This window comes from Ochotona princeps, chromosome 23 (genome assembly GCF_030435755.1).
Source record: "Ochotona princeps isolate mOchPri1 chromosome 23, mOchPri1.hap1, whole genome shotgun sequence".
Taxonomy (NCBI): Eukaryota; Metazoa; Chordata; class Mammalia; order Lagomorpha; family Ochotonidae; genus Ochotona; species Ochotona princeps.
The window spans coordinates 24,436,030-24,461,135 of NC_080854.1; the positions used below are offsets into that span (position 1 = coordinate 24,436,030).

The window sequence follows — 25,106 nt, forward strand, 5'->3', positions numbered from 1 at the left end:
TTGCAAGGAGTTGTCCCAAAGCTCACAATGTGTCATTATGAAAAAAACAAAACAGCTACCAAAGGAAACTTCTCTTTTCATTCTACCTTCCCCTGAGCTTTCTGAAGAGCCCACCTACATGCATGAGTGTTTCCACATGCATACACGTCAGGCACACAACCTGGACATGTGGGGCCATCCCGGAGCTATCCAGAGTGGCGAGGCAGCCTACAGCCCTCCTCTTCCTCCCGTTCTTGCTCTTCTTCACCCCCAGCCTCTGGGTCATGGAATACAAACATGGTGGTGCCCAGGCAGAAACACACAGCTCTCCAATTGCCAGAGCCAGGAACTCCTTTCTGGGAGGGGACATGGGGCTGAAGCCTCCCAACACTGGGGTCACCTGAGGTCACTCTTTCATTGGCTAAGTGGACAGGTGTACGAAGCTCCTGGACTGGGGTCAAGCAAAGGCCATGTAATCATGTTGCCTGCCCTGATTTGATGGCATGAAACCCGTACCAGGTGACCGGCATGTAAAGGAGGTCAAAGTTAGCCACCATAAACATCTGTGCCCGAAATACTGGTTTTGTGCTCAGCCCTTGGCAGTGGCTGTTGTTTTTCCAGAGCCAACTCCGGGATGGCTTTGACCCAGCCAGAGGGATGGTCCCCTTAGCATAGCACTAGGATGGTTAAGCTCTGGCACACAGGTGCACGGCCTCTTGGGCTCTGCAGCTTACTGGGGGTACCAGGGGTTAGGCTGCTGTCCTCGGTGGTGCTGCAGCCACTTCCGGAGTGATCCTCGTCCTCTGAGCCAGCCACCATGAAGTCAGCCAGTGGGCCTGGAGTCTCGTGGGTGAAGTACTGAGACAGCTCAGACTCAGCCAGCAAGGCATCCTGTCATAAAAAGGGGCAAAGCAGCACGTTATTTTCAGTGGTGATTAACTTCCCATCCTTCCAAGAATGCTTCGGCGGCCCCAGCTGTGATAGCCAACACTGGCCTCTGTATATGTTAGGGTGGCTGCGCTAAGGACTTCCTGGAGGAAAAGACCAATGCTGCTTGCTAACATTGTTGCTAGTGCTTTTTTGTTTTTGTTTTTTTTCAGGAAGGGACAGGAGATGCAGGGATACAATTTTGGCTGAGAGCAAAAAAGCCATGGTGGCAATATGTGAACCATCTTGGGGAAGCCACGGCAGGCAGGGATAGGAAGAGAGGGCAGGGGCTGGAGGAAGTGGATCTTGCACCAAGATCCTCCGGCCTTACGGACAGCCAGCTGAGGATGCCACAACCTGGCAACTCTGACATTCAGCTGAGTTGGCTGCTTTATTAAAGAACAGTTTACAAAGTTGCCTTTCAAACCACAGTTCCTTGTGGTTCTACTCTTTCCTTGGCTGAGCACTTTAGTGTGACAAACTTATGTGTATGTTTGTTCTCAACAGAGCACTGCTGACACTTCCTGTCTCCAGGGACCCCACGGACCCCCGGGCTGGGATCCTGGCTGGGCCTGCAGGCTTCAACTCTGCGCCCCAGGAATCAGTTTCTGCCTGCAACCCATGTGGGTCGCAGGGACTTCACTTACCTTCTTGGCAAGAGAGGGACTCTTCAAGGGTGTACCTGTTGGGGGAAAAAAATTCACCACTTGGTCAAAACCATGACGCTCAAACCACAAATAGGCTGGCTTCTTTAGCTGCTGAGGGAGGAGCCAGCTCTATTCAGACACACCCTCTCTGCTAGACTGGGGCTGGGGCACAGGTAGCGATGTGCGTGCAGGTCCACTTGGCTGTTCCACCCCATCCTATCCCAGCCCACTGGCTCAGCGTCTGTGCAAGTTTCGAGCCCTAATGCACACATTACCACTTCCGTGCTGATCCTGCCTGGGAGTCACTTAAGCTGTCTGGAATTTCCAGAAGCTACCCATACTTCAACTCTTGTCTGTCTAGTGAGACTGGCTGATGAGGGGATGGGCCTCACAGCTCATCAAGTCTCCAGAGCAGAGCTGTGCACAGACTGGCCTTCACAGTGCTGGCTGTAGCAGTCGGGCTCTGAGAGGCTGGCAGTCAGAGTGCCCAGATGGGCTGAAAGATCTACGATCAAGTGACCACTGCCCGAGTACCTCGTGAGTGAAGTGTGCAAGAGCTGGCTTTCCATTCAGATGTTAACAGAAGGATGAAAAGCTCCGTGTTTAGATCTTATTTGCTTCAAGCAAAAGACATCTTGAGCAGGACAACCCTAGCTTAGAAAGCTCTTGCCCATGACTGGATAGAAATGTTGGGATGGAGTGCACAGCTTGTGGGCAGGCCAGGAGGGCGGACTGGCACAATACATACCATGTTCTGGCCAAGTTCACTTTCAAAGTGTTCATTTGAATGAATGTAAATAATCAGGGTGTTTTATGGTTGCCAAACAGCACACTATCTATGCCTTCTGACAACCAGTAACTCATGTCTTGGGTCTTCCTGGACAGCCACAAGTATCAGTAAAATCTGGGGTTCAAAAAGGCCTGAAGCACTCCTTACGGTCTCCAAGCTCCAGGGAAAGTTAGATTGAAAGCCTTCCCTGTCTGAACTTTTCCACACGAGCCGGGAAGTGCGATCCTGGCTGCCCTTCTCCCCTTCCCTGCATGGAAATGGAAACAGCCGAGTTCACAACAAGGCAACACAGCTTCTTGGGATGAGTAACACCCTGGCCATCTACCCAATGACTGCTATTTAATCTCACTTTCATCTACAGCATTCCATGTGAATTATGTCTGAGTACAAGGAACGCTGCTAACTCATTTTGGCAAATTATTTCCAAGTAGTAGGAAGCACACATGATTAGACCTTTAATGAAGCACATTAAATAACTGCAGAAATCTAAAGTAGCAACGGAGAGCGAAGTGTAGATTCCGATGACTACTTTCACCCATCCTGATAATTACAGGGAACCCAGTATGACTGCACTGTTGAGTGCCCCGTGGGCAAAGTTAATGAGGGGCTCTTCTGAGGGGAGAATGAAAAGGCGCAATCACAGTACCTAAGCCAGGAGAGGAACTGGCCTCTTTGCTCTCCTGGTAAGTGCTGCGCGCTATCACTTCATCCATTTCCTGCTCGGAAACCTGATTTGTGGCAGAAAACACAAATTAGTTGTATTTATTTGCTTCCCCCCAAAATAGTAGATAAGATTATGAACATCCTCCGAAGGTAAATAGTACAGCTGGAGCAAGGCATTGCTTCCAACGATGGATGCACCACAAGACCTTCAATAGGTCCCCACGTTCACTGGCAAGCAACACATGCTGTGATCATCAATAACATGACTCAAGTACACCCCTCTGTAGAGCTCACAACTTTCAAAACCATCTATTTAAATAATTTTAAACCACCCAAAATATCCAAGCGTGGTACAAGAGTGGTATAGATTAATTTTAAACATGTTGCCACATTTATATTCAAGCTTTCTTGCACACACACTCACATTCAGCCATAACTTTTGTGCTAAGCTGTTTGCAAGTAGCTTGCAGATAATATTATCTTTCACTGGTAAATATCACAGTGTGCATGTCCTAAAAAAGGCATTCTGATCTGGATACTATAGTCTATTACACAGTTACTATACGTCCCTTTAAATGAAAAGCCATAAAACAAAATCAGTAACTGGAAGAAAAATAGAAATTTACAATGCCATGAAGTTAAATAACATACTACTGAATGACTAATGTATCACTGAAGAAATGAACAAGAAACTAAAGAACCTTCTTGGAGAAAACGATGCTACTGTATGACCTATGAGTCAGTGGAAAATGTTAAGATACAATGCAGAACGCATCTTTACTTCCAAATCAAAGATAGACTCCCAATGAAACTTAAATATATCTCAACAACAGGATAATGGACTTTGTGCTTGTCCATACCTGTAATGTCAGGATACACTTGAACAGCAGAATGATGGATTCATGAATGCTGATGAAATACTACACTATTGTAATATAGGGGAAATCAGTGCAGGGGAGGGGGCTTGGGGAAAGAGTATGAGAAATCCCAGAGCCTTTGGAATTGTATCATAATTTAAAAAGAAAAAAAAGGACATTCTCTTAAATAATCATGATATAGTTACATTAGATGCAGGAAATTTAACCTTGACGACTTTATAATACACAGCGCATATTCCAATCTGGTCAGTTATTCAAACACTATTCTTTTAACTATCCTCCAAGTGTGTCTGCAGGCTGGATCTAGTCCACAGGGAGTCTGATCTCAGCCTGCAAGGTGATAAGGACTCTGCCCTAGAATGCAAGTTAGGATACAGCTTCCTTCATTGAAAATGTCAACCTGACTAAGAGTGTGCCTAGGGATGGAGCTGATCTTCTGCTGTGAGCTCCCAGAAAACCTGTCTTGGGCAATTCACAATGCGACCTGGGCCCTAGCTCTCACATGTCTCCAGCCTCCTTTTATCTGACACAGTTCCCTAGCTTTTGTCTTTCACGATACAGGTAACTGGAAGAAAGTCACGCCACCCACACCCTCAGTGCACTCGGGCGCTCCTTTGTGCTTCCATCTGCATCACTGGTGCTGAGGGCAGAGAATCCACACAGATGCCTCCTTGCTCACTGCATCCACACGCCCTTGTTCAGAAGTCAGTCGGACTCAGCTGGTGACAAAGTGCCCATCTCTTGATTGGAACAGACGTTCCTGGATTTCTCCATTGCAGTTTTGGGGTCACCAACGAATCACCCTGACACTTTATAAATGTCCTGCTACCCAATATAGGCTTATCCCTTGGAGTCAGCACATCATTGCTTATTCAAGCTGGAACCAGTTAGTACTAGGAAAACTTTTAAATGGCAATTTGGAAACTCCTCTATTCCTTATGTGCTCATTACTGCCAATGGTATGTCCACAGGCCTTTTCTTCCTGTCAGTTGTTAGCCCCAACTATCATTACTCGTGGGAACTTTTTCCAAAACCCGACATATACCGAAATAGATTATCTGATTTGAAAAGATATTTAGGGCCCGGCGGCGTGGGCTAGCGGCTAAAGTCCTCGCCTTGAACGCCCCGGGATCCCATATGGGCGCCGGTTCTAATCCCAGCAGCTCCACTTCCCATCCAGCTCCCTGCTTGTGGCCTGGGAAAGCAGTAGAGGACGGCTCAATGCATTGGGACCCTGCACCCGTGTGGGAGACCCGGAAGAGGTTCCAGGTTCCCGGCTTCGAATCGGCGCGCCTCGGCCCGTTGCGGCTCACTTGGGGAGTGAATCATCAGACGGAAGATCTTCCTCTCTGTCTCTCCTCCTCTCTGTACATCTGACTTTGTAATAAAAATAAATAAATCTTTAAAAAAAAGAGAAAAGATATTTAGAAAACTGAGGTTCTTTCTTAAAGGTGAAACTATTTTAAACTTAGAATGGTAATCTTATCTCTTTAGTATCTGGCATAAATAATGTGTGTAAGCATAGTCATTTTGCTCAAGCAGATAAACATTTGTCTACAGGATGCTACATGACATCTTATCCTACTGGAAACACCACAGCCTTTGGGTGATTTTTTTATTGTAGACTTTGTGGGAAATAAAATACGTACACATACGTGCATGCACACAGGCCCACTGTGCACACATACAGCCACTCACAAAGCAAATTAGGTACAAACAAGCCAGGGAAAATTAATTTTAAACAGTGGTTGCTATTTTTCCTAATACTAAACTTTCAATATTTACAGTGGTGTTTTTGAGGGGGAGAAAAATGGATGTCTGTTAGTGACCTCTAGTTCACATAAGCTAGAAGCTGCTACCATAGCAAGTCCGAATCTTTGCGTGTCTAGACCTGGAAGGTTCCAAAACAGCAAGTGGGCAGCCAATGCCGCAGATGTTACAAGAAACAGAAGAAAACGCTTGTGGTATTTCTCTTGGAACCACACAAAGACGAAGGAAGTGCATACATTCAATACTAAAATGTACTGTTGGCATCAAAGGCTTGGATAAGTGGTGCGAAAATATATCAAGCACTGACAGGAATCTTGACCCAAAGCAAAACAGAGTATGATGTTACAGCTAAGCGGCCCAGCCCATGTTCACCTAGGAAGCAATGTGAAATGCAGGTAAACACTGAAATTTGGTTTTGTCGGATGCATCTCCGACACCATCCACTGGGCAGGAACTGACCTGCCTGGTTGACAGGAGTGTGGCCCTGCAGCCTGCCAGGGCTGCTGCATTGGCACCGAGATGCCATGTTGATGTTGGATCATCTTGGCAAAGCAAGCACTTGCTTTTGGCCCTTAGAATGCATCATGGAGTATGTTAACCTGCAGGTCAGCGAGCCATGCTTCGAAGCCAATGACTGCAGACAGCCAGGACCTTCACGCTTGGTCACATGGCTGAGGGACAGATTTGGACAGCTGCAGCTCTGGGACACTTTCTGAGGGGAAAGGAGGTGAAGAGGCAGCAACTGGAGCTGTGACCCTGGGCACACAGGGGGACCGCAGGGACAAGGCAGAGCAGGTTCTCAGTGAAGGGCATCAGGGTAATGAACCAATAGGAGAAAAACAGGTCACGACAAGCAGGAAAAAAGTAGAAGAAAAGAGAAGCAGGACTGGAGTTTATATGGATGCTACTTACTAAACAATCTGTAACACATTTCTGAGACTGGGGATAAAGAAATCTAGAAAAAAAAGTGAGGTAGAAAGATGGGGATCTTTGTCTAAGCACTGTTGTTGACACGGCATCCCCTAGCACGACACGTGGTCCCTGCTTGATGGCCCACATCAAGGAGGACTAACACAACAGACACCAGCCCTCAGAGTCCACAATGATGCCACTGGAGAAGTTCCACAGTCGCACACGGAGACCCCCAAGTCTCCGGACACAGAAGTGTTACTCTTGAGATGACTCACCAGTCTACCAGTAGCCACAGCAGGAGCCATTTAGCATACAATCAATAATAGGACAACTAATACAACTACCAGGACCATGTGCCAGGCAACAGTAAGACCCAAGATTCTTAGTGAGGGTTTGATTTGCTAAAAGGCTATACAGTGTATTAAATGTAATCTAATCACAATTTGAGACACAAACTGATTTCTAAGGAATTTTCTGTCAAGTACTCAAAACAGAAAGAACTCAGCACTCAAAGGAAGTTGAGTTGAACTTGCAGGTTCTGTGGCTAGCTTCAATGAAAGACAATTGGGCAAGTATGGGAGCAACAAAACCAAATAAAACATGGGGCCAATGACTCAAGACTCACGGTCCTGAATGGCCTCTCAGGCCTTAATCATAGACAATCCCCGTTTAGACGTCCCCTTCAGCTTAGGCTCTGCTTTCAGCCATCTGATCCCAACAACAATGTCCTTGCATTCTAACAAATCAGTGACATCCTGGTGATCATGAATGGCTGACAATTAGATATAAGCTACTGATTGAGCATAAATGCAGATCTATTCCCACATTTGTTTAACACATCAGGCCCCTGTGTCGATGGACTACAGGTCAAGATTTAAGTTCCTTGCTATGTTCTAATTCAACTGCACAGCACTGGTGTGTACACTGCCTGGTACCCAGTGGCAGTTCCATAAGGGTTTAGTTTGATCTAGGACTAGGGAGACAGGCTGATTCCCACTGGCAGGAAGGACATGCCCTCTGTTCATCCAGAATCTTGTGCTGTATGGCAGCCTGCCTCTGTGTCCAGGCCTGTTTGCCCCCAAGCCTCCTTGGGAGTCCCTGCCTCTTCTGCTCAGTGCAGGACCGCCTGGGCACCGACAGCTGAGCTGGTCATGTTAGACTTGAAGCATCTTCCCTCTTCACTACCCAAGTACAACTTAGAAGTAACAACAGGTTACCTGATGGTTCACTCTCAGCGGAAGCCTAAGTGAGTGCCTTCACAACCATAAATGCAAAGAGCTGCAGCTATCTGGTGCTTGGGGTGCAAAATAAATCACACCAGTTCCTCCTCCGCCCATGAAGCTGCCCACGTTCAGAACACGTCTTCAGCAGAGCAAGCCAAAGCAGCATTGGAAAACGTGCCTGGACGCCAGCTGCCTTGACCAGGAGACTCTCAGTGTGTGCTGATGCTCCTTAGATAGCTTGGAGGATCTCAGTGTAATTAAGGTCCTAGCATGAATGCAAAACTTTAGCCTTGAGATCTTAACCCGTAACTTCTTTATGATATTAAATAAACTTGACACATAACTTCTTCATTATGGTTTAGTCAAAACGCTGGGATTTATTTCCCACCAACTTTGATGGAAGTAAAATCCACAAAGTAACATTTTCAAAGCAACTGGCTTGCAAAAGCGACAGTGCATCTTATTTTTAAATTTACATTCTATGAGAGGCCCAGTCCAGTAGCCCAGTGGCTAAAGTCCTTGCCTTGTATGCACCGGGATCCCATGTGGGCACTGGTTTGTATCCTGGCTGCTCCACTTCCTTTCCAGCTTCATGCTTGTGGCATAGGAAAGCAGCCGAGGATGGCTCAAGGCCTTGGGACCCTGCACCCACGTGGGAGACCTGGAAGCAGCTCCTGGCTTCGTATTGGCTCAGCTCCAGCTGTTGTAGTCACTTGGGGAGTGAACCAATGGATGGAGGACCTTTCTGTCTATCTTTTCTGCAAATCTGCCTTTCCAATAAAAATAAATCAACCTTTTAAAAAAAGAAGTTATGTGAGATCTTCATCTGTTAAGACAAAAAGATGTTTTCTTCACTCAGCAGAAGGTTAAATCAACATTAAGAACATGTTCCTCCTTATAGCTGAAGACACTGTTTTTCCTTAAGATTATCTGAAAACTTTGTACACCAACAATTCTATAGAAATGCAAACCACTTCCTCATTTAAGTGACTTAAGTATACTGAAGTTTAAATTCCAGTCAGTGTTTACATTATTACAAGTTTTTTGTATACTCAATCTTGACACATTTTTGTTTCTTACACAAGTATGATTAAAATCCACTGAACTTGTTGAAAAAAATGACTTAACTTAGTATTAAATTTAAAACCGAGAGAATTTGTAACACGTGGGCAAACAAAGATTGTGATAAAAAAGGATTTCTTCTCCCTATACTGAAAAGATCCTGCAGCTCACATAGCCTAATGCTCTCAGATTTTCTGGGTGTAGAAACCCAGAGAAGTAACTGGCCAGTGATCCAACAGCTGGTGCTGGCTGCTCAGAACCCAACAACTGCACCAAAAGTGAAGACTTGGCAGACACAGCCATCATCTTCTAGTAAAATACACAAGAGTAGACGACGACAAAGCCCAGATCAAACATTAGTTTCCCATGTGTATCGGCCATCAGCTGACTCCTCCCATTCCCATGCTGGACAAATTGTCCCCCCACCCCCACAGTGTGTGTCACCCCTGGAGCCCAGGTTACAGCCATGCCATCCCCCCATCCCCCCCTTGCAGGACAGGGCAACACCTCACCTTTGGATTCGGGTGCCGGCCGATGACAAGGCGCACAGGGCCCGGGGGGCATTTGCTCAAGATGGAGTGGACTTTGCTTAGAGCAGCATGACGCACGTTGACCGAGTTCACTTCCAGGATCTGATCTCCACGGCTAGGGAAGGCAACAAAGTCAGTGTTCCATGGTGACAGTTTTTTTTTTCTTAAAGAAAAAGTTAATTTTTAAAATCTGTACAAAAAGCAGAGAGAGGAAAGTGGGTAGGGAGAGAATGGGAGAGGAGAAAGAGAGAGACACATACACAAAGATAGAAGGAGACATTTTTTCATGCTTTGATTTACTCCCCCAATTGTTGCAACAGCCAGGGCTGGGCTGGGCCAAAGCCAGGAGTCCAGATCTCCATATGGGTCTCCCAAGACTGGGGCCATCACCTGCAGCTTCCCAGGATGTGGGCCAGCTGGCATCTGAATTGGGACTCCAATATGGATGTGGGCGTACAAGTAGTAGCTTAACCTGTTGTGCCACAGGGCCCACCCCCCTAGCTAGCTTTATAAAAGCTACAACAGGCTTTCCTTCTGGGCAAGATTTATAATACATAAGATCTTTTCTGACTACTTAAAAAGTCAATGTTATTCTTTCACCTTTGTGTATAGGTGAGACACAAACATATCAGACTCTGACCTGGCAAAAGCCATGGAACATATGAACTGGTGTCAAGTCAAGTCAGGCAGTAAAGTAAAATAACACTGATCATGAAGAAACCAGTGAGGGCTACTGCTTCTGGAACACACGTGGTAGATCAGGCACTTTAAAGGACAACCTATGGCAGAAAGCTTTGAATAGATCAGTCAAGAGGGCTCTGGGCGGTCGCCTGGCATCACGCAACACTGAACACACGCAGGTCTGATTCCTGACCCTCATGTGATGGCCCCTCTAAGCACCAACAGCTTTTCTTTCTTTCCACCATCTTGAACTGATTATTGTAATATAATTTAAGGAGGAAATATCTGGAGCTCAAAGGTTACTCAAGAATTTGTAAAAACATTTCAAATTGGAGCAAATGAGAAATTGGGGACAAGTTGCCCATTTTGACTTGAAGTTCTAGGGAGAGAACTCGGCAGGAGAGAACAAAGATTCTTTACATGGGGTTTGAAGAATGTGTATTTGGCAGGCTCCAGACATATGGAACCATTCAAGGAAGAAACATCAGCTCGGGATGTCATTAAAGGATTTTTTTCCCCCCAGAGTTTTGAAAGTATATTTTCTTTAATGTACTCTGGATGCTTTGCTAATTTTTTTTCACGTGGAAATTTATTCCAACGATGAACTGAAAATGTTAAAGTGATCTATTAACAGGGCTTCCAATATGGCAACTTCAACAAATACCTTTATAACAATAGCCTAACTGCTAAAAAACTAAGGAACTTAATAGGAACAAAGATGAGAGTGTACACACCAAGTACTTTGTGTACTAATGTGTACAGGCCTGGGAAAGTCTAGGTGGGCCTGGACTTCCTGCAATGATTATATGTATAAGAGAATGGCCAGTCATGCCTTGTGTTAACAGAACCCCCATGCTATAAAACAACCCTCAGGAACAGGAAATTAGCTCCTCAGTGACCTCGGACTTGAGGCACCTCCATGTCAGGACTCAAATGGGAATGGAGCAATGGGACAGGCACTTCCTAAGAACGGCCTCCCACGCACGGTCAGGAGTCAAGGACTGCCATGCAAGGTGGGAACTCAAAGACTCTAGTCATTTTTGAGCTGTTCCAGAATCTGAATTTTGCACAGATAAAAAAAAAAATGAAAATGCAAGTCAAGGACAACCCTGAGGTATCAGGCTAGACTTATGTTTTGCCAAGTTTCTGAAACTGAACTTGGGATTCCAAATAGGACAAAAGCAGGCAGCTGAAACTCAGGGTCCTACAAATCAACCCAATTTCATGTCTATCAGCTTTTCAGCATTGAGAAAGCTGTTAGTAGGCATCCTAGCCCTGTTCTGGGAGACGACTCAAGACAGAGCGTCTTCCCGAGGTGCACAGCAGTGCAGAGAGCTTGTGTGGCCTCCTGCGTCCTCATGAACATGTCAGCACCCATCCCATCAGGGGTCCCACAGACCTCAGGTTGCTCTCCATCTTGGCCACGGATCCAGGTGCGAGGCTGTGGATGTAGATGCCAGGAGGACTGTTTTCCAGCGCCAGGCAGCAGGCACCAATGCCAAGTCCAACGCGTGGCTCTGCGAGATGCGGCGTTCAAAGGAAACAAAACAAAAAATTATAGTCACCAGAAAAGCTTTGGTATAATGGGTTTGAACTGCATCAATTTAATATCCAGGTTGAGAGCCCTTTATTTTTAGCGCAGACTCACATTGCAAACCCCTGCTTTTCTTAGTCAACATTGTCATACTTTGCTAGAGCACTGAGTCCACAGGTGAACCAGAGAGGTAAGCATGGGTGGTCGGTGACTCAATGGGCCCCTCTCTGTTTAGTCTAACAAACTTCCTGAAATATTTCTGGGAGGAAGCGAGTGTAGGCAGTATTTTTATTGCCTGGATATGCTGTTTTTATGGGCTTTCTTTCATCTCACCTTGTCGTGACCAATATCTGGGCTATCCGCTGCTTAGTTGTTCATCCAATTCCACAGTAGGTAGGGAGGGGGAAAGAAACAAGATGAAAAGCAGCAAGATTTGGTGCTCAGCCATGACCTGTAGCTACCGGTACTAGTCAGGAGAGACACGGGTCTCTGACACACAGTGGTCCCTCAGGGGCCTGTGTAGATTCTATGCGCTACTGATAACTTCCCTTCACTTCTATAAAAGTGACTAAAAAGCTCTACTTTTGATCCTACTGTCCCACCACATGCTGTGGATAGCCAATGGTTACCAAGAAACAACTAGGAAATAAAGAGAATCAACCCAAGAACAGATGCCAAATGGTTTTTCAAGAGAACATGGGGGAAGTGGAGCGGAGCTGCTGGCACCTTTGTGGAGGGTCACTTCCATGACGATCCTGTCCTTGGGGCCAGGGACCTTCCGCCCCACAGAGCAAGAGCTGCTGTCCTCGGCGCCTCCCACCACGGCTCCTATGCTGCTGTTGAAGCTGGGAGAGCTGGACCTGCTCATGTGTGTGGGTGTCGAGCAGGGCGTGAGGCTGGGACTCAGCAACTTGGTGCGCACCGTTAGGACAAATAAGCCACTCCGGATTTGCTGTGGAAATAAGATGGGAGCAAATGGGGCAGGTGGCTTCCACCCACCCTTACATCAAAGGGCAAAACAACCCTCGCCAAACCCACACTGGAAGGAAACAGAGGGGGCAAACCCAGAGGGCAGGTGAGATGGGTAAGAAGGATGTTACCTTAAAGGTATGAATGGCTTCTTGGAAGGTCAAGCCCTTGATGGGAATTCCATTTACATCTAGGATTTCATCCCCTGGCAAGCAAATGTGAGAATCATGTTAAGCTTTAATTTATCGGAATCCGACTGCTCTGACAGGCCCAGATGGGACACCATATGGTCTCTGATTCACTACTTTATCAAATGACTTTTATTGTCCTCATTCACTTTTTGCAGCCTAGCTCTCAGGCATGTCACAATGGGACAATTAACAACGACACTTCTCTTTTGCAATAATTCTGCATTTTCATTTTCCATGAACACAGCTATGGGAAGTCTCAAGATCTCATTCCTGGGCCATTTTCAAGTTGGACAGCAGATGTTCTATTGGAGACCAAGCTGCACTAACTGGGTTCCAAGGCTTTCCTGAGAGCGTTTAAAAACGGAATTCCCTTGGCCATAGTGTGTGTGTGTGCACGTGTGCATACACACACACACACACACACACATCACTCCTGCATTTCAAGACAAGCCCACATGCCCGAGAATCAGCACACCACACTTCAAATGATTTTCATGATTGAGACAACACTTGTGGGGACACCAAGAGGGCAGCTCCACCTCCAGCAACTATCTAGATGTCTGTGCGTATCAGTGTGGTTCCAGATTCATCACGACACCAACAACTGACCGCATCAAATGGTGAGGCATGTGTTTGCACACACTGGCCCACCAGTCCTCTGATACCATCCCTGTGACCCGATCTGCACCAATCTTCAGAAGTTAGAGTCAGGTCATTCCCCAAGGTAAGTGTCTTCCAGGAATGCCACAGGGCTCAGATGCCCTGGGGTGAAGCATCAAGGTGACTTTGGGTTTGTACCCTGGTGACTTGGGCTGCTTTCTGGAATGGTAGTTCACCAAACATGCTCTCAAAACATCCAGGAGATGAGCCCCATGAACTGTGCACAGTGGGACAGAGCAGCAGGGTGCCGTGGTGCAGTCACGACCGACAGCAGGGCAGTACACGAACATGTATTCCCAGCTCTCACGCAGCCAGCCCAGGAGCACCTTGCGTATATGATTAAAGAAACCCTGTTGAGTTACAAAAATGCAGCAATGCCCTATTTTTTCCCCAAAGACTTATTCATTTATTTACTGGAAAGGCAGAGTGACAGGGTGAGAGAAGGTGGGAGAGGAGGAGGCGGGAGAGGAAGATTCCACATTTGCTGGTTCACTCTCCAAATAGCTACAATGGCCAGGGCAAAGCCAGGAGCCCAGAGCACCACCTGGGTCTCACACACAGGTGGCAGGAGGGGCCCAAGTGCCTGGGACAGCATCTACTGCTTCCACAGCTACATTTGTGGGGAATTGGATTGGGGATTGGGGCAGCTGGGACTCAACTGGTACTCCAACACACAGCACTTTTGTTCCAAATAATGGCTTAACCTCATACATTAGTTTTATGAAATGACAGAAGTTTAATAAATGAAAAGAAAAATCTGTTTAAAAAAATCACCTGGCATAACCAATTACTCAATTAGAAAGGAAGTTTATGTTTTGGGGTTGTTTTCATAGGAGAAAGGCTAGAAACATTAAGATGATTGCTCATGCTCTGAAAACTTATGCCAAGACTTTAAAAAGGTGTATCACTCAACAGGTTGCAAATCCATTCCAGTGACTTTCATTTCTTGTAAATGAACACATATGAGAAAACAGCATTTAGGAGAGTCAAATGGCATTAACCTTTCCTCGCTATTGATTTTCTCCCCACTCCGTTTTGCTACCAGCCTTACAGGATGATTTTCAATCAGGTGAACACATGGCACATTCATTACAAAAATGTTCTGCTGGAACTGTACGTCCTGAAATTAGACCGTAACCGCACCTGGGAGTTAACCCTTTCGCTAAGAGAGAGAGAAGTAAAGGCTCCGCCAGGGATGTCAGTAGCCTGGCCATGTCTTACCATCCGCATACAGGATGCTCTGCCTGCCCTGTCCTTAAAAGGGAGACTCCAATTCCCTCTTATCAGTCAAAGCAAAAAGAGGCAGCTGAAGCACAGCATGGAGAGTTGGGATCAGTTGGGATCAAGTGAAGTGTACAGTCACAGCAGCTTGAAGGCAAATAGGAAATTCTGATTTAATCATGCCAGGAAGACTTAAGAGGTTTATAATAGGTTGTAACATTTTAATGAAGTAATCTGAAACAGAATGAATATATGAAATATTTTATAAATACTTAAAGCACTGTCAAATATAATAGGTATTGGAGGCATTGTGGCACAAGAGGTTAAGCTGTTGCCTGTAGTACAGGCATTCCACATTATCACCAGCTCAATTCTTGCTCACTCCAATTCCCATCCAGCTCCCTACTTATGGCCCAAATGCTTGGGACTCTGCACCCATGTGGGATACCCAGAGGAAGCTCTTGGCTTTAGGCTGACCCAGCCCCAGCCATTTGGGGATTGAACCAGTGGATGGAAGTTCTCTATGTCTCTCAGTAACTCTGCCTTTCAGATAAATAAAATAATTTTTAAAAGATATAACAGGTATTTAAAGACTACAAATAATTTGCAAGATAAAACTTGGTATCTCTATTATTTTAAAATTTCTATGCATTTCATATTTCAGTTATCTGAAAGGAAAAGGGAGAGGAAAGAGGAGGCGCAGCAGTGAGCTCTTGCGTCTGCTGATTTACTTCTCAAAGGCCTGCAGGGGCTGGAGTTGGGCCAGACTGAAGCCAGGAGCCAAAAACTTAATTTGTGTTTCCCGCGTGGCTGACAGGGGCTGAAACACATGAGCCATCACCTGCTGCCTCCCAGAGCAAACAGCATGAAGCAAGAACTGAGCAGAACTGGGACTGAAACCGAAGTGCTCGAAGATGCAGGCATCCTAAGCAACATGCCACTGTGCCAATACCTACCCCTTAATGTTTTGAATTGCACCCAGAAGCACCTGCCTAGTATATATACACATAGCCAAATGGTAGAGCTTATGGAGAATATAAAACCTACTCATGGCTGGGGTAAGGGAGTAGAAGGGAGAGGTGGAAGGAGGGGCCTGGAGGCAGGGGCAATGTTGCAGGGCATCAAGTTAAGTCACCTTCTGTGTTGCTGGCATCCCATACGAGCACTGGGTGCAGTCCTGGCTGTTCCACTCTTGATCCACCTCCCTGCTTACATGTCTGGGAAGTCAGTGGAAGATGGCCCAAATGCTTGGGGCCCTGCTAGCCATGTGGGCAACCGGAATGGGGTTCGGGCTCCTTGCTTTGGCCTGGCCCTGGCTGTTGCTGCCCCTGCGCATCACATCAATACATGGGGATAGCTTCCTCTGCCTTACCTTCTAACTCTGCCTTTCAAATCAATAAACAAATTAAAAAAAATTATTAGGAGCAAGATACTCATTCTACTTCATGCCAACCTTGAGGCAAGAATGGACTAAAAACTCAAAAATTTAAGGCAAGGAGTATGTTTGAGGGCCATTCAGTCAAGACAGCTAATTCAAGATCCCAAAGTTCTCAGGTTGCTCTGCTGGAATGGCCTCATTTAATCCTCACTACCATCCTTTCAGCTGGGCCTTAGCACTTCGGTTGTTCAAGGCCATGGTCTCTAAGTGTTGGGAGTCAGCCCAGGTCAACTGTGCACTTCTTGTGAGAAGGCAAATTCTCATGGAGCCAGAGCTCACCGTCATGGAGGAGCACCGAGCGAGCAGCTTTCTCCTACCTTCTTTGAGTCTTCCATCCTCTGCAGCTGATCCATTAGGGAAAATTGTCTTGACAAAAATCCCCATCTGTCCTCGAATGCAGTCACGACCGCCAGCAATGCTGAAGCCGAGGCCCTGTGTTCAAAGCAGATGGAAGTTCAGGTTGAACTGCAGTATTTAACTTTCTATTATGGTGTTTAACTGAAGGCGTCTTTCTTGTAATTGTATTTAACTGAGGGTGTCCTTCCTGCTTTACCATTTAATGGAGATAGCCTTCCCAACCAGGGTTGGTAAACTCATCAACCAGCTATAAATTCAAGTTTGTATTTCTGTCCTCATTTTCTTCCCTACATCTCTTTGTAGTCAACACTAGTCATTCAGAGCATTAAAGGGAGTGTGTCTGAGACTGAAATACATACAATTGCCAACATTTGACAGACTTTGACCTTTAAACATGACCATTTCATATGGGTCAACTAACTAAATCATGAGTCATTTCATACTACCTGTATTTGTTTTCTATTGTCATCTCAGTCTTTTCCATTTTGTAGACTATCAAAATGGATGACTTGAGGTTTGTGTAATGCCATGCATGCATTTATACAAGGGTCACTTAATCATGGCATCTGCTATTTTATTTCACATAAAATGAGCTAATAAAAGATCAAGTAAAAAGTACCCATTTAACTGAAGACATTCTTCCCAATACAGTATTAACTAGAGGCCTCTGTCCCCTCACAGTATTTAACGGAAGGCTCCCTTTCCCTGTTGGCATTTAATGGAGTTGTCCTTAAAATTAAAGCTGTAAATTAAAACTCCCAGTTTCTTCCTTAGATCTATGTGTATTACACCTGCCCATTCAGTATCTCCAGTACACTAAAAAGTATATGTTGACTATCATCTGGAGAAAATCAAGAGCTCACCTTGCCCTTCTGTTTGTACAGTCCAATGATGGAGATAACGGATGGCCGAATGAGTCGCCAAGGGGACTCCACTTGAGTGGTGCTTAAGGAGCGAGTAGACTTCTTCACGATGTGGTATTCCTGCAAGTCAGGGCACACTTGTCAGGCACCATCTCCCGTGGTTGGGTGTGCAGGTATATTGGGAAATGTGAGTGTTAAGACAGTGCTATTTCCCTGGGTCCACTCCTGGCCAGTGGCTTGAAGGAAGAGCATTCTAAATCACATTGAAGGAGCCACCCCCCATGCAGTCCCTTGCCTTGTCTTCTTCCTACACATACATTCCCTCTCCTTCTCCCTCTCCGTCTCTCTCACCCTGCCTGGGGCCCACAAGTACTGGCTGCCTCTTTTCGATTCACCGCATCCTACAGACTACCTTTGGAATGGAGTCAGCAACCAGAAGGCGGGAGGCCTCAGAGATGGAAGATGAGCACCCTGTGGCCAGGCTCTCCCTTGTAAGTCACCACAACTCCCATCCCAAGTTCACCATCATGATTAGAAAGCACTTCATCATTTTAAGCTTAGTTTACTCATTTGAAAACAGAACAAATCCTTGCTTTTAGAAAACCCAAACCACAAACCCAGGCAATTGTTGCTTTACATAAAACATCCTTCAAAGCCGACAGCAGCAACTTGGTTGAATCGTTCCCATTTGAAAAATAAAACATTGTCCCATAAGCCACACTTTCCCTCCTGGCACACGGCAGCTCCAGTCTCAAGCCTGTTTTTTTTGTTGTTGTTGTTGTTTATCTCCCACAACATACGTGTGTGAAAGCAGGGTGTACTATTTACAAGAAAAATCAGACATTAGCTCTGTTGCTAATGGCATGTCTGCATTCTAGCTCCTTGCTATGCTTCTTAGGGTAATACTTCTTCAATTCTGCAGATATTCTAGCATCAACCTAAAAAAAGATCACTTTGCATTTAGTAGGAGAGAGGGAGACATCTCAAATAGTTTTAATCCTTCATTTGTGTATGCTACATTCAACTCAAGAAATGAGATGCCCTCGATATTTTTATACTCCTGGCAGCTTAGAACCATTATAATTTTGCAGTTTCACAAAGTATCTGCCAGCACTGTTGGCCTTCCAGACTTTGGCTCATTAAACAAATGATGTGGGGTTGGCGGCGTTTCTAGCCTTTTCCTGAAACCAGCATAGAGAAAGCCAGACACAACCCATGGGTTTTCCAAATTTACATCAAGGTTTGTGTGTAAGCTTACGGAGGAACATGTGGTCTTTCCCCCTTCTTGAGCAGTTTGTACCTTCTCTCTTTGGAAGCTGGTGGGAACCCACTGCCTGTAGGCTCCAGTGATCTCCAGAAGGGGCTCAGCAGGGTCCTCCCCTGGCTTGGCCCTTTCAGACCCGAGCTTTCTAATGGTAGCCACTTGCCACCTGTGGCTGTTGGTATTGGGACTAGGCTGGTTAAGCGATGTATTTGCCATTCTCACTAGCCATTGTCCACGTGCTCAGCTGTCACCAGCTCCTTATCTGTGCCAGCAGTAAACTTTCTCTCGCCTTCCTCACCAATTCAAGCAGTTCCATTACATCTCGTGTTCCCCTCTGCCTCTGGGTCCAATCAGATTATTTGGAATAGGCCACTGTGATATCCATCGCTAGCCAGGGATCCAGGTGCACTCCCAACAAGTCCTGTGCAATTGACTTTTTTTTCTCTGCTTCTTCTCAGGGCCATACTCCCTTTGAGCTGATTTGGGGTGAACCCGATCCCAAACAGCCTGATCAGCAGCTGCGTCTGACATAGAAATCCTTTGTATTTTCTCACAAGACAGGAACAGCATAAAGACTATCCTGAAGCCTACTTATTTTCCAGATTCTAGCATACTACCTCGATCGAGCAAGATAGTTCACCTCTTCAAGACTCGCCTGTCCCAGCTGTAAAATGCCCACAACACATGAGAAGCAGGGGCTAGGCCTGGAGAATGCTATCACGTACGAGTCTCCAGGCCACCCCCGGGGTGGGCTGTTGCTGCCACACCCTCCTCCTCGATGCCTGCTCCATGGCAACCTGGGAACATGGTGCCAGTGGTTCTGCTTGAGCCCACAAGTTCCCCAGAGTTGGAGCTTGCCTTCTATCAGTTTCTATGGTGGGAAATTACTTATGAGTTAGGAGCTGTCCTGCTGTGTGGAACAGGGTGATGTGGCACCTGGAGCAATGATGGGAACAGGATCTGGACTACTGACCTAAGCACCTGCCAATCTCCTGTGCCCTGCTGGGCTTGCCTGTTTGAGCTGAGGATCAGGAAGGACCCTCCTAGGTATGCCTGACTGTGCACATGTGCTCACAGCCACCACACCCTCCACAACCACCCACACTGTCTGTGTGCTGACATACGATGCTCCCGTGTACCAGGCGCCTGAGAGACGCCATTGTCTCCTGGCAGCTGAAAGCCACTCTGAGTTCCAAAAGCCACAGTACAGCGAGGATGGAGATGCTGAGGTCTGCTGAGGGATTTGGTTTTCCCTACAACTGTCATGCATTGGGCTGACTTCCTTTAGACTCTCAGGGTAAGCCACACTATTTTCTCTGTGTGATCTCCGCCTGCACATTTTCTGATTTTTGGGAAAAAAAAAGTTTGGTAGCCCAGCTTTCTAGAAACATGTTCTTCGGGCCCCAAACCAAGCAACGGTGACTGTGGAAGCAAGGAAGAGGCGTTACGGTCCAAGACTGACCTGTGACGCACTGGAAGAGTCAAGCAGCTGGGGGAGGGAGTGCTTCCGGCCATCTCGGGACACCTCCAGCATCCTGATCCGGGGGTCCCCAGTCCGCAGCATCAGCTCATTATATTCTTCCACAGATTCTAGGCGGTGTACACCTCCTTGAATGGACAAGGGCAGAAAAAAACATGGCTTGAGACAGAATTCGAGGAGCACCCATGGGCATAAACTCGTCAGTTTTATCCACACACGAGTTTTGGAAGGCTTGGTGTCCAAGTCACTTAAAGCATGAGCTTACCATATCCCACTACTGAGCCCTGCATAGGCTTATGTGTCAAGGGTACTACCGTATGAAGCTGGGAACAAAGTGCCAGTCTTTGTAGTGATAATCATGGCTAAGAATTGCTGTGTATGTTTGATCCAAGTATGTCATAGCCATAATGGACAGGACAATAAGTTATTGAGAGAAGCCCATCAGATGATCTCTTAGAGGTGGCAGCATGTCATGCGTGATTGTACTGTACTAAGCAAGGACTTTGTAAATAAGTTTTTAATCAAAATGTAACCATAGGGCTTGGCAGCGTGGCCTAGTGGCTAAGGTCCTCGCCTTGATCCCATATGGCCGCTGGTTCTAATCCCAGCAGCTCCACTTCCTCTGTATCTCTCCTCCTCTCAGTATATCTGACTTTGTAATAAAAATAAAATCTTTAAAAAAAATGTAACCATAAAATTGTGCGCAGACCCTAAGTGTACAGATTAGTGAGTTTTCACGAAGTGCATCTACTGAAGAGTAATATGTAGACCAAGAAACAGCATGAACCAAAAGCTCCTTTTATACCACCAACTACTGCTTGCCCACAGGTAACCACGATCCCAATTTGCAGCATGAAAGCTTGTGGTCGCCTATTTTTGGACTTCATGTAAATAAACACAGTCTGTACTTCTCTGGATTTTATTCTTGGCATTTGTGAATTCTATTACCGTCTACATGACAATAGTTCACGTGCTCCTGTTTTAGGTGTTTCATGTGCAAAGGCATTGCAACTTATTCATCACTTCCCACTGTTGATGAGCACTGGCATTTCCAGTTGTGGATCTAGAGTAAGGGTCTGTACACTTTCTTGCAAACTTTAGACAGTGCATTCATTTCTCAGCCTGTGACCCCAAATGACCTTTGTTACATATTTTCATTTCTTGATACACCAACTATGCAGAAGACATGTCTAGTCTGTGAATCACATACAAATACAGCTGTGAGGCAGGTTGCCAGTCCTGATCTGGAAGGCCCCGTTATGGAATGTTCCAGTACATATCCTTGCTGAAGCAGGCCACCAGAGCATGCAGGTGTTGGGCTGCAGCTGTCATCTGCAGATGTGCGAGTTCTATCTTCCCCAGATCCTGTCACTTGGGTGTGTCTGTCTGTATTCTGACAGACAACCTATTGTATCTCATTGCTGTTTTTAGCTTGCATTTCACTGATCATAAAGGAAACTGGGTTTTTATTTATCTTTTCAGTTTATGTGTTTGGAAGGGCATGGACAGGTTTTCCAACTGCCATTTCCATCCCTGCCCTAAATGCTTGCAGTAGCTAGCCCTGCTGAAGCTAAGAGCTGGGAACTGAAACCTGCCACCTGAGAGGCAGGGACGCACCTACTCGAACCTGCTATTGACCAGGGTGTGCATCACTGGGAAGGTAGGACTGGGAGCAGAGCCAGGTTTCAAACCCAGGTACCTCTGCTTGGGCAAACATGCATCTTAACCACTACGCCAGATGTGCACTACTGAGAGAGAGCTGCTTTCAGGTACTCATGGGCTATTTTTCTTTCCTAAATTTGTCAATTTCTTTTCAATTTCTTGCTTATTCTCTGATCAGGTTTCTCTTCCCTTATTGATTTATAGGAGAGTTGTTACTTTTAGTAAATATCAACTGAGTTTTTTGTGATCTCCATGTAAACATGTGTTCCATGTCTGCTTTAAATATCATGACAGCGAAAAAGTAATCAACAAAAGTTCCTTATTTTAATGTCAAAAGAGCATAATTTCCTTTTATGGGTAATACTTCTGTGTCCTGTTACAGAAACTCTGATGACTTCGAAACACTTTGAAACATATTCTGTTACTTTAAAAAATAACTTAAAGTTCTTAAAGTTCTTAATTCTAAGTGACAGATGAATCACACGTAAATATACTCACATCACAATGTTTTCTCACACTGTATGTATATGTATATATATTTTGTATGTATCTGTATAAACATTCTTTGGAATATTAAGTTTTTCTAAACTACATAATGTATATCAGCCTAAAATTTTAATTACCTAAACATTTCTCTAAGAGCTCTGATTGGATTAAAGCAGAGCAACTCTGCAATCTTTCTTGAAATGTATTACTGTGGAGAGTTATGTAACTACAATGGTATTATAAGGGCTTGGGTTTCCAAAGCAAAATATTAATTTTGTACTACAGGTTTTTGAGATACCTGAAGTTTCTTTGTAACCAAGGAAAGCTTTATATTAAAAATACCACAAACCTAACATATTAAACAGGTAAATCAAAAGAACCAAAATAACAAGGAAATTCTGCTGGTGAAAGAGGCAGCATGAAGCAGAGAAAACTCAGGCAGAACACCAGAGAACATTCTGAAAAATGACAGATGTTTTTGGTCATTTTGCAGCCAACACCCTGGTGAAGTAGCTGGAACCTCTTTATAGAGGCCCTTTTTAATAATGCATCACTTTCTAATTCATAAGCAGATTCATTTCTTTTGGCATGCTTGCTCATCTGAAAAAGTTTTGTAAGAAAATTCTCTTTGAGCCCACAGGGGACACTTGTCAACAGGAGAGAAACCACATTCAGTAGTACTGACAGACTACACCGCCTCATGAGCTCCAATGGTGCTAATGTCAGGAGAGGAGAAAGATCCAGATTTACAGGACAAAATAACACCAATCATGTTCCAATCTCTTGTATGTATATGTCTTTACAATGAACCAGCACATTTCCCAGCACTGAATCAAGGCAGTTTCTTAAGTCTCTTTATCACATATCCGATTAGTCTCCCAGCCTGATCTTTCACCAGCCCGCTCCAGCAATCTGGGGCTCTTGTTTGATGAGGCCCCTAGCAGGGGGTTCATTTCCTGCTCCTCTTTTGGGAAACCTATAAATTTGAGGGTACTTCAAAAAGCTCACAGAAAATAGGATTAAAAGATAAGCTTATTTTAGTTCAAAAAGTATGAAATTCATGCATATGTATCATTTAAGAAACTATACATGGACTTTTGTTTTCCTTGAAGATTCCTCTATTTGAATGAAGGAATGAGTGTGTGTGTGTGTGTGTGTGTGTGTGTGTGTGTGTTTGCACGTGCATGTGTTGGGGAAGAACCGGGAGGAGAGAGGGAGGAGAGGGAGGAGAGGGAGGAAGGAGTTTTCCATCTGTTGGATTCATGCCCCAGATGGCCACAATGGCTGGGGCTGGGACTTGGCTGAAGCCAAGAGTCAGCAGTTCTGCTGGGTCTCCTACATGAGTGGCAGGACCAAGTACCTGGATGGTGCCTTCCCAGCTAAAAAGCAGGAAGCCAGATTAATACTTGGTAGCAGGGGTCAGCAGCGGCTTAACCTCCTGCACTGCAGCAACCCTCCACTGACTTTTTGAAGCAGTCTTGAACTCCCTGGGGCTTTATCCAGCTCTGCCTGTGCCATCCCCTCCCACCCTGGTCCCCGCCATGTCCATTCCTCAGTGACTCCTACTGCCAGACTATACTGGATCATTCAAAGAGCTGAGGTGGAAAACCAGTTGTCAAAAACTATGATCAACGTTTCCCATGGATACTGATGTTTGCTCCTTCACATTGTCCCAAGTCTGGAACACTTTCCAGTCCCCTGCTATTCTACCAAATTCTGCCAGTGCTGCTGACGCTTCTAATTGTGTATTCTCTGGACGCCTTGGCCAACCACCACAGCCCAGAGAGATGGCAAATCTTCCAGTGTTGCCTGTGCCTTACGGAGACCAGCACTGGGTATGCGTGTGCATCGCTTCATACAAGAGAAGGCATTCCTGTCTCACCGCTTTCAATCATCTCCCCCTCTTAAGAGGGGACAACATGAGAATAGCTAGCATGAAAAGGATAATGTGCCTGTTAGTGGTGACAAAAAAAAATGCATTCTCTTAGCTCCATCTAACCAACCAGGCTGAGCACTTAGCAGGCACTCACATTTATTGGAAGAATAAAAGTCGACCGTAATTCTCATTTTGCAGGCGAAAAGTCCTAGGCCCAGAGAAATCAAGTTACTGGTCCTATGTCATGTTTCCCATGAGAATCATTGAGCAGGTCTACCCAATATGCTTCTTCCTCATTCTACGTGTCACTGTGATGGCTCTAGGGGTCGGGGCAAGGCACTGGAGAGGTGGTACATGCTTGCAATGAAAGAATCTTGACTGAATTTGAACTGTAATACAGCAACAAGGTGGAGGAATCTACCATGGGGGGAGAGCTCGGGGAGGGGTTGGGGGATTCCCAGAGCCTATGAAACTGTCACATAATGCAATGGAATTAATAAAAATGTAATTAATAAAAATATATATATTAAAATCACCCTGTTTAAAAAAAACACATGCTATCAATGATTTTAAAAAAGTTTCATGGAAAATGTCTTGTGAAAAAATCACGCATGCACCTCAACCTTTTTGGGCACCAACATAACTTTACATTTATTCTATTTTCCATGAGAATGTTGAAAACCTTTTGAATAGAGTATGGAGTCTCTCATTCCTATGGCCGTGGCCCAGTCTGCCTTCCCCTGCCTAGTCGGGTTACAGGTTCGCTGTGTGATGAACAGGACAGTGCCACTTGCTTCTTCTTGATGACTGAAGGGCCTGAGCAGAAGCCTGTTCACCAAGACACACAGACCCACTGCTCACAGAAAGGGCACCCGAAACCCCCAAGAGACCAGTAAACCTAACCCTCAAGAGACTTCCAGCAGAGATGCGCACATGGCTATGATTCAATGCGAAGTGTTTATGTGAGCAGCCAGACGAATGCATTTGTTACCCCAGCCCAAGGCCCATATGCTGGGAGGAAAGTACCACCTTGAGGGCTTAGA

General features: G+C 45.6%; 1 protein-coding gene across 1 annotated transcript in view; it reads right to left on the bottom strand.

Annotated features, from left to right (window-relative positions):
• The window catches only part of PDZD2 (PDZ domain containing 2), a 329,172-nt gene that overhangs the window by 26,586 nt on the left and 277,480 nt on the right, over window positions 1-25,106 (bottom strand). Inside the window, exons 8-17 of the mRNA XM_058680001.1 lie at window positions 20,022-20,167; window positions 17,296-17,415; window positions 16,393-16,507; window positions 12,697-12,770; window positions 12,323-12,548; window positions 11,462-11,579; window positions 9,364-9,496; window positions 2,990-3,071; window positions 1,554-1,588; window positions 714-870 (exon numbers count right to left, since the gene is read on the bottom strand). Coding sequence (XP_058535984.1) covers window positions 714-870; window positions 1,554-1,588; window positions 2,990-3,071; window positions 9,364-9,496; window positions 11,462-11,579; window positions 12,323-12,548; window positions 12,697-12,770; window positions 16,393-16,507; window positions 17,296-17,415; window positions 20,022-20,167 — 1,206 coding nt within the window. The remainder of the gene's footprint in view (window positions 1-713; window positions 871-1,553; window positions 1,589-2,989; window positions 3,072-9,363; window positions 9,497-11,461; window positions 11,580-12,322; window positions 12,549-12,696; window positions 12,771-16,392; window positions 16,508-17,295; window positions 17,416-20,021; window positions 20,168-25,106) is intronic.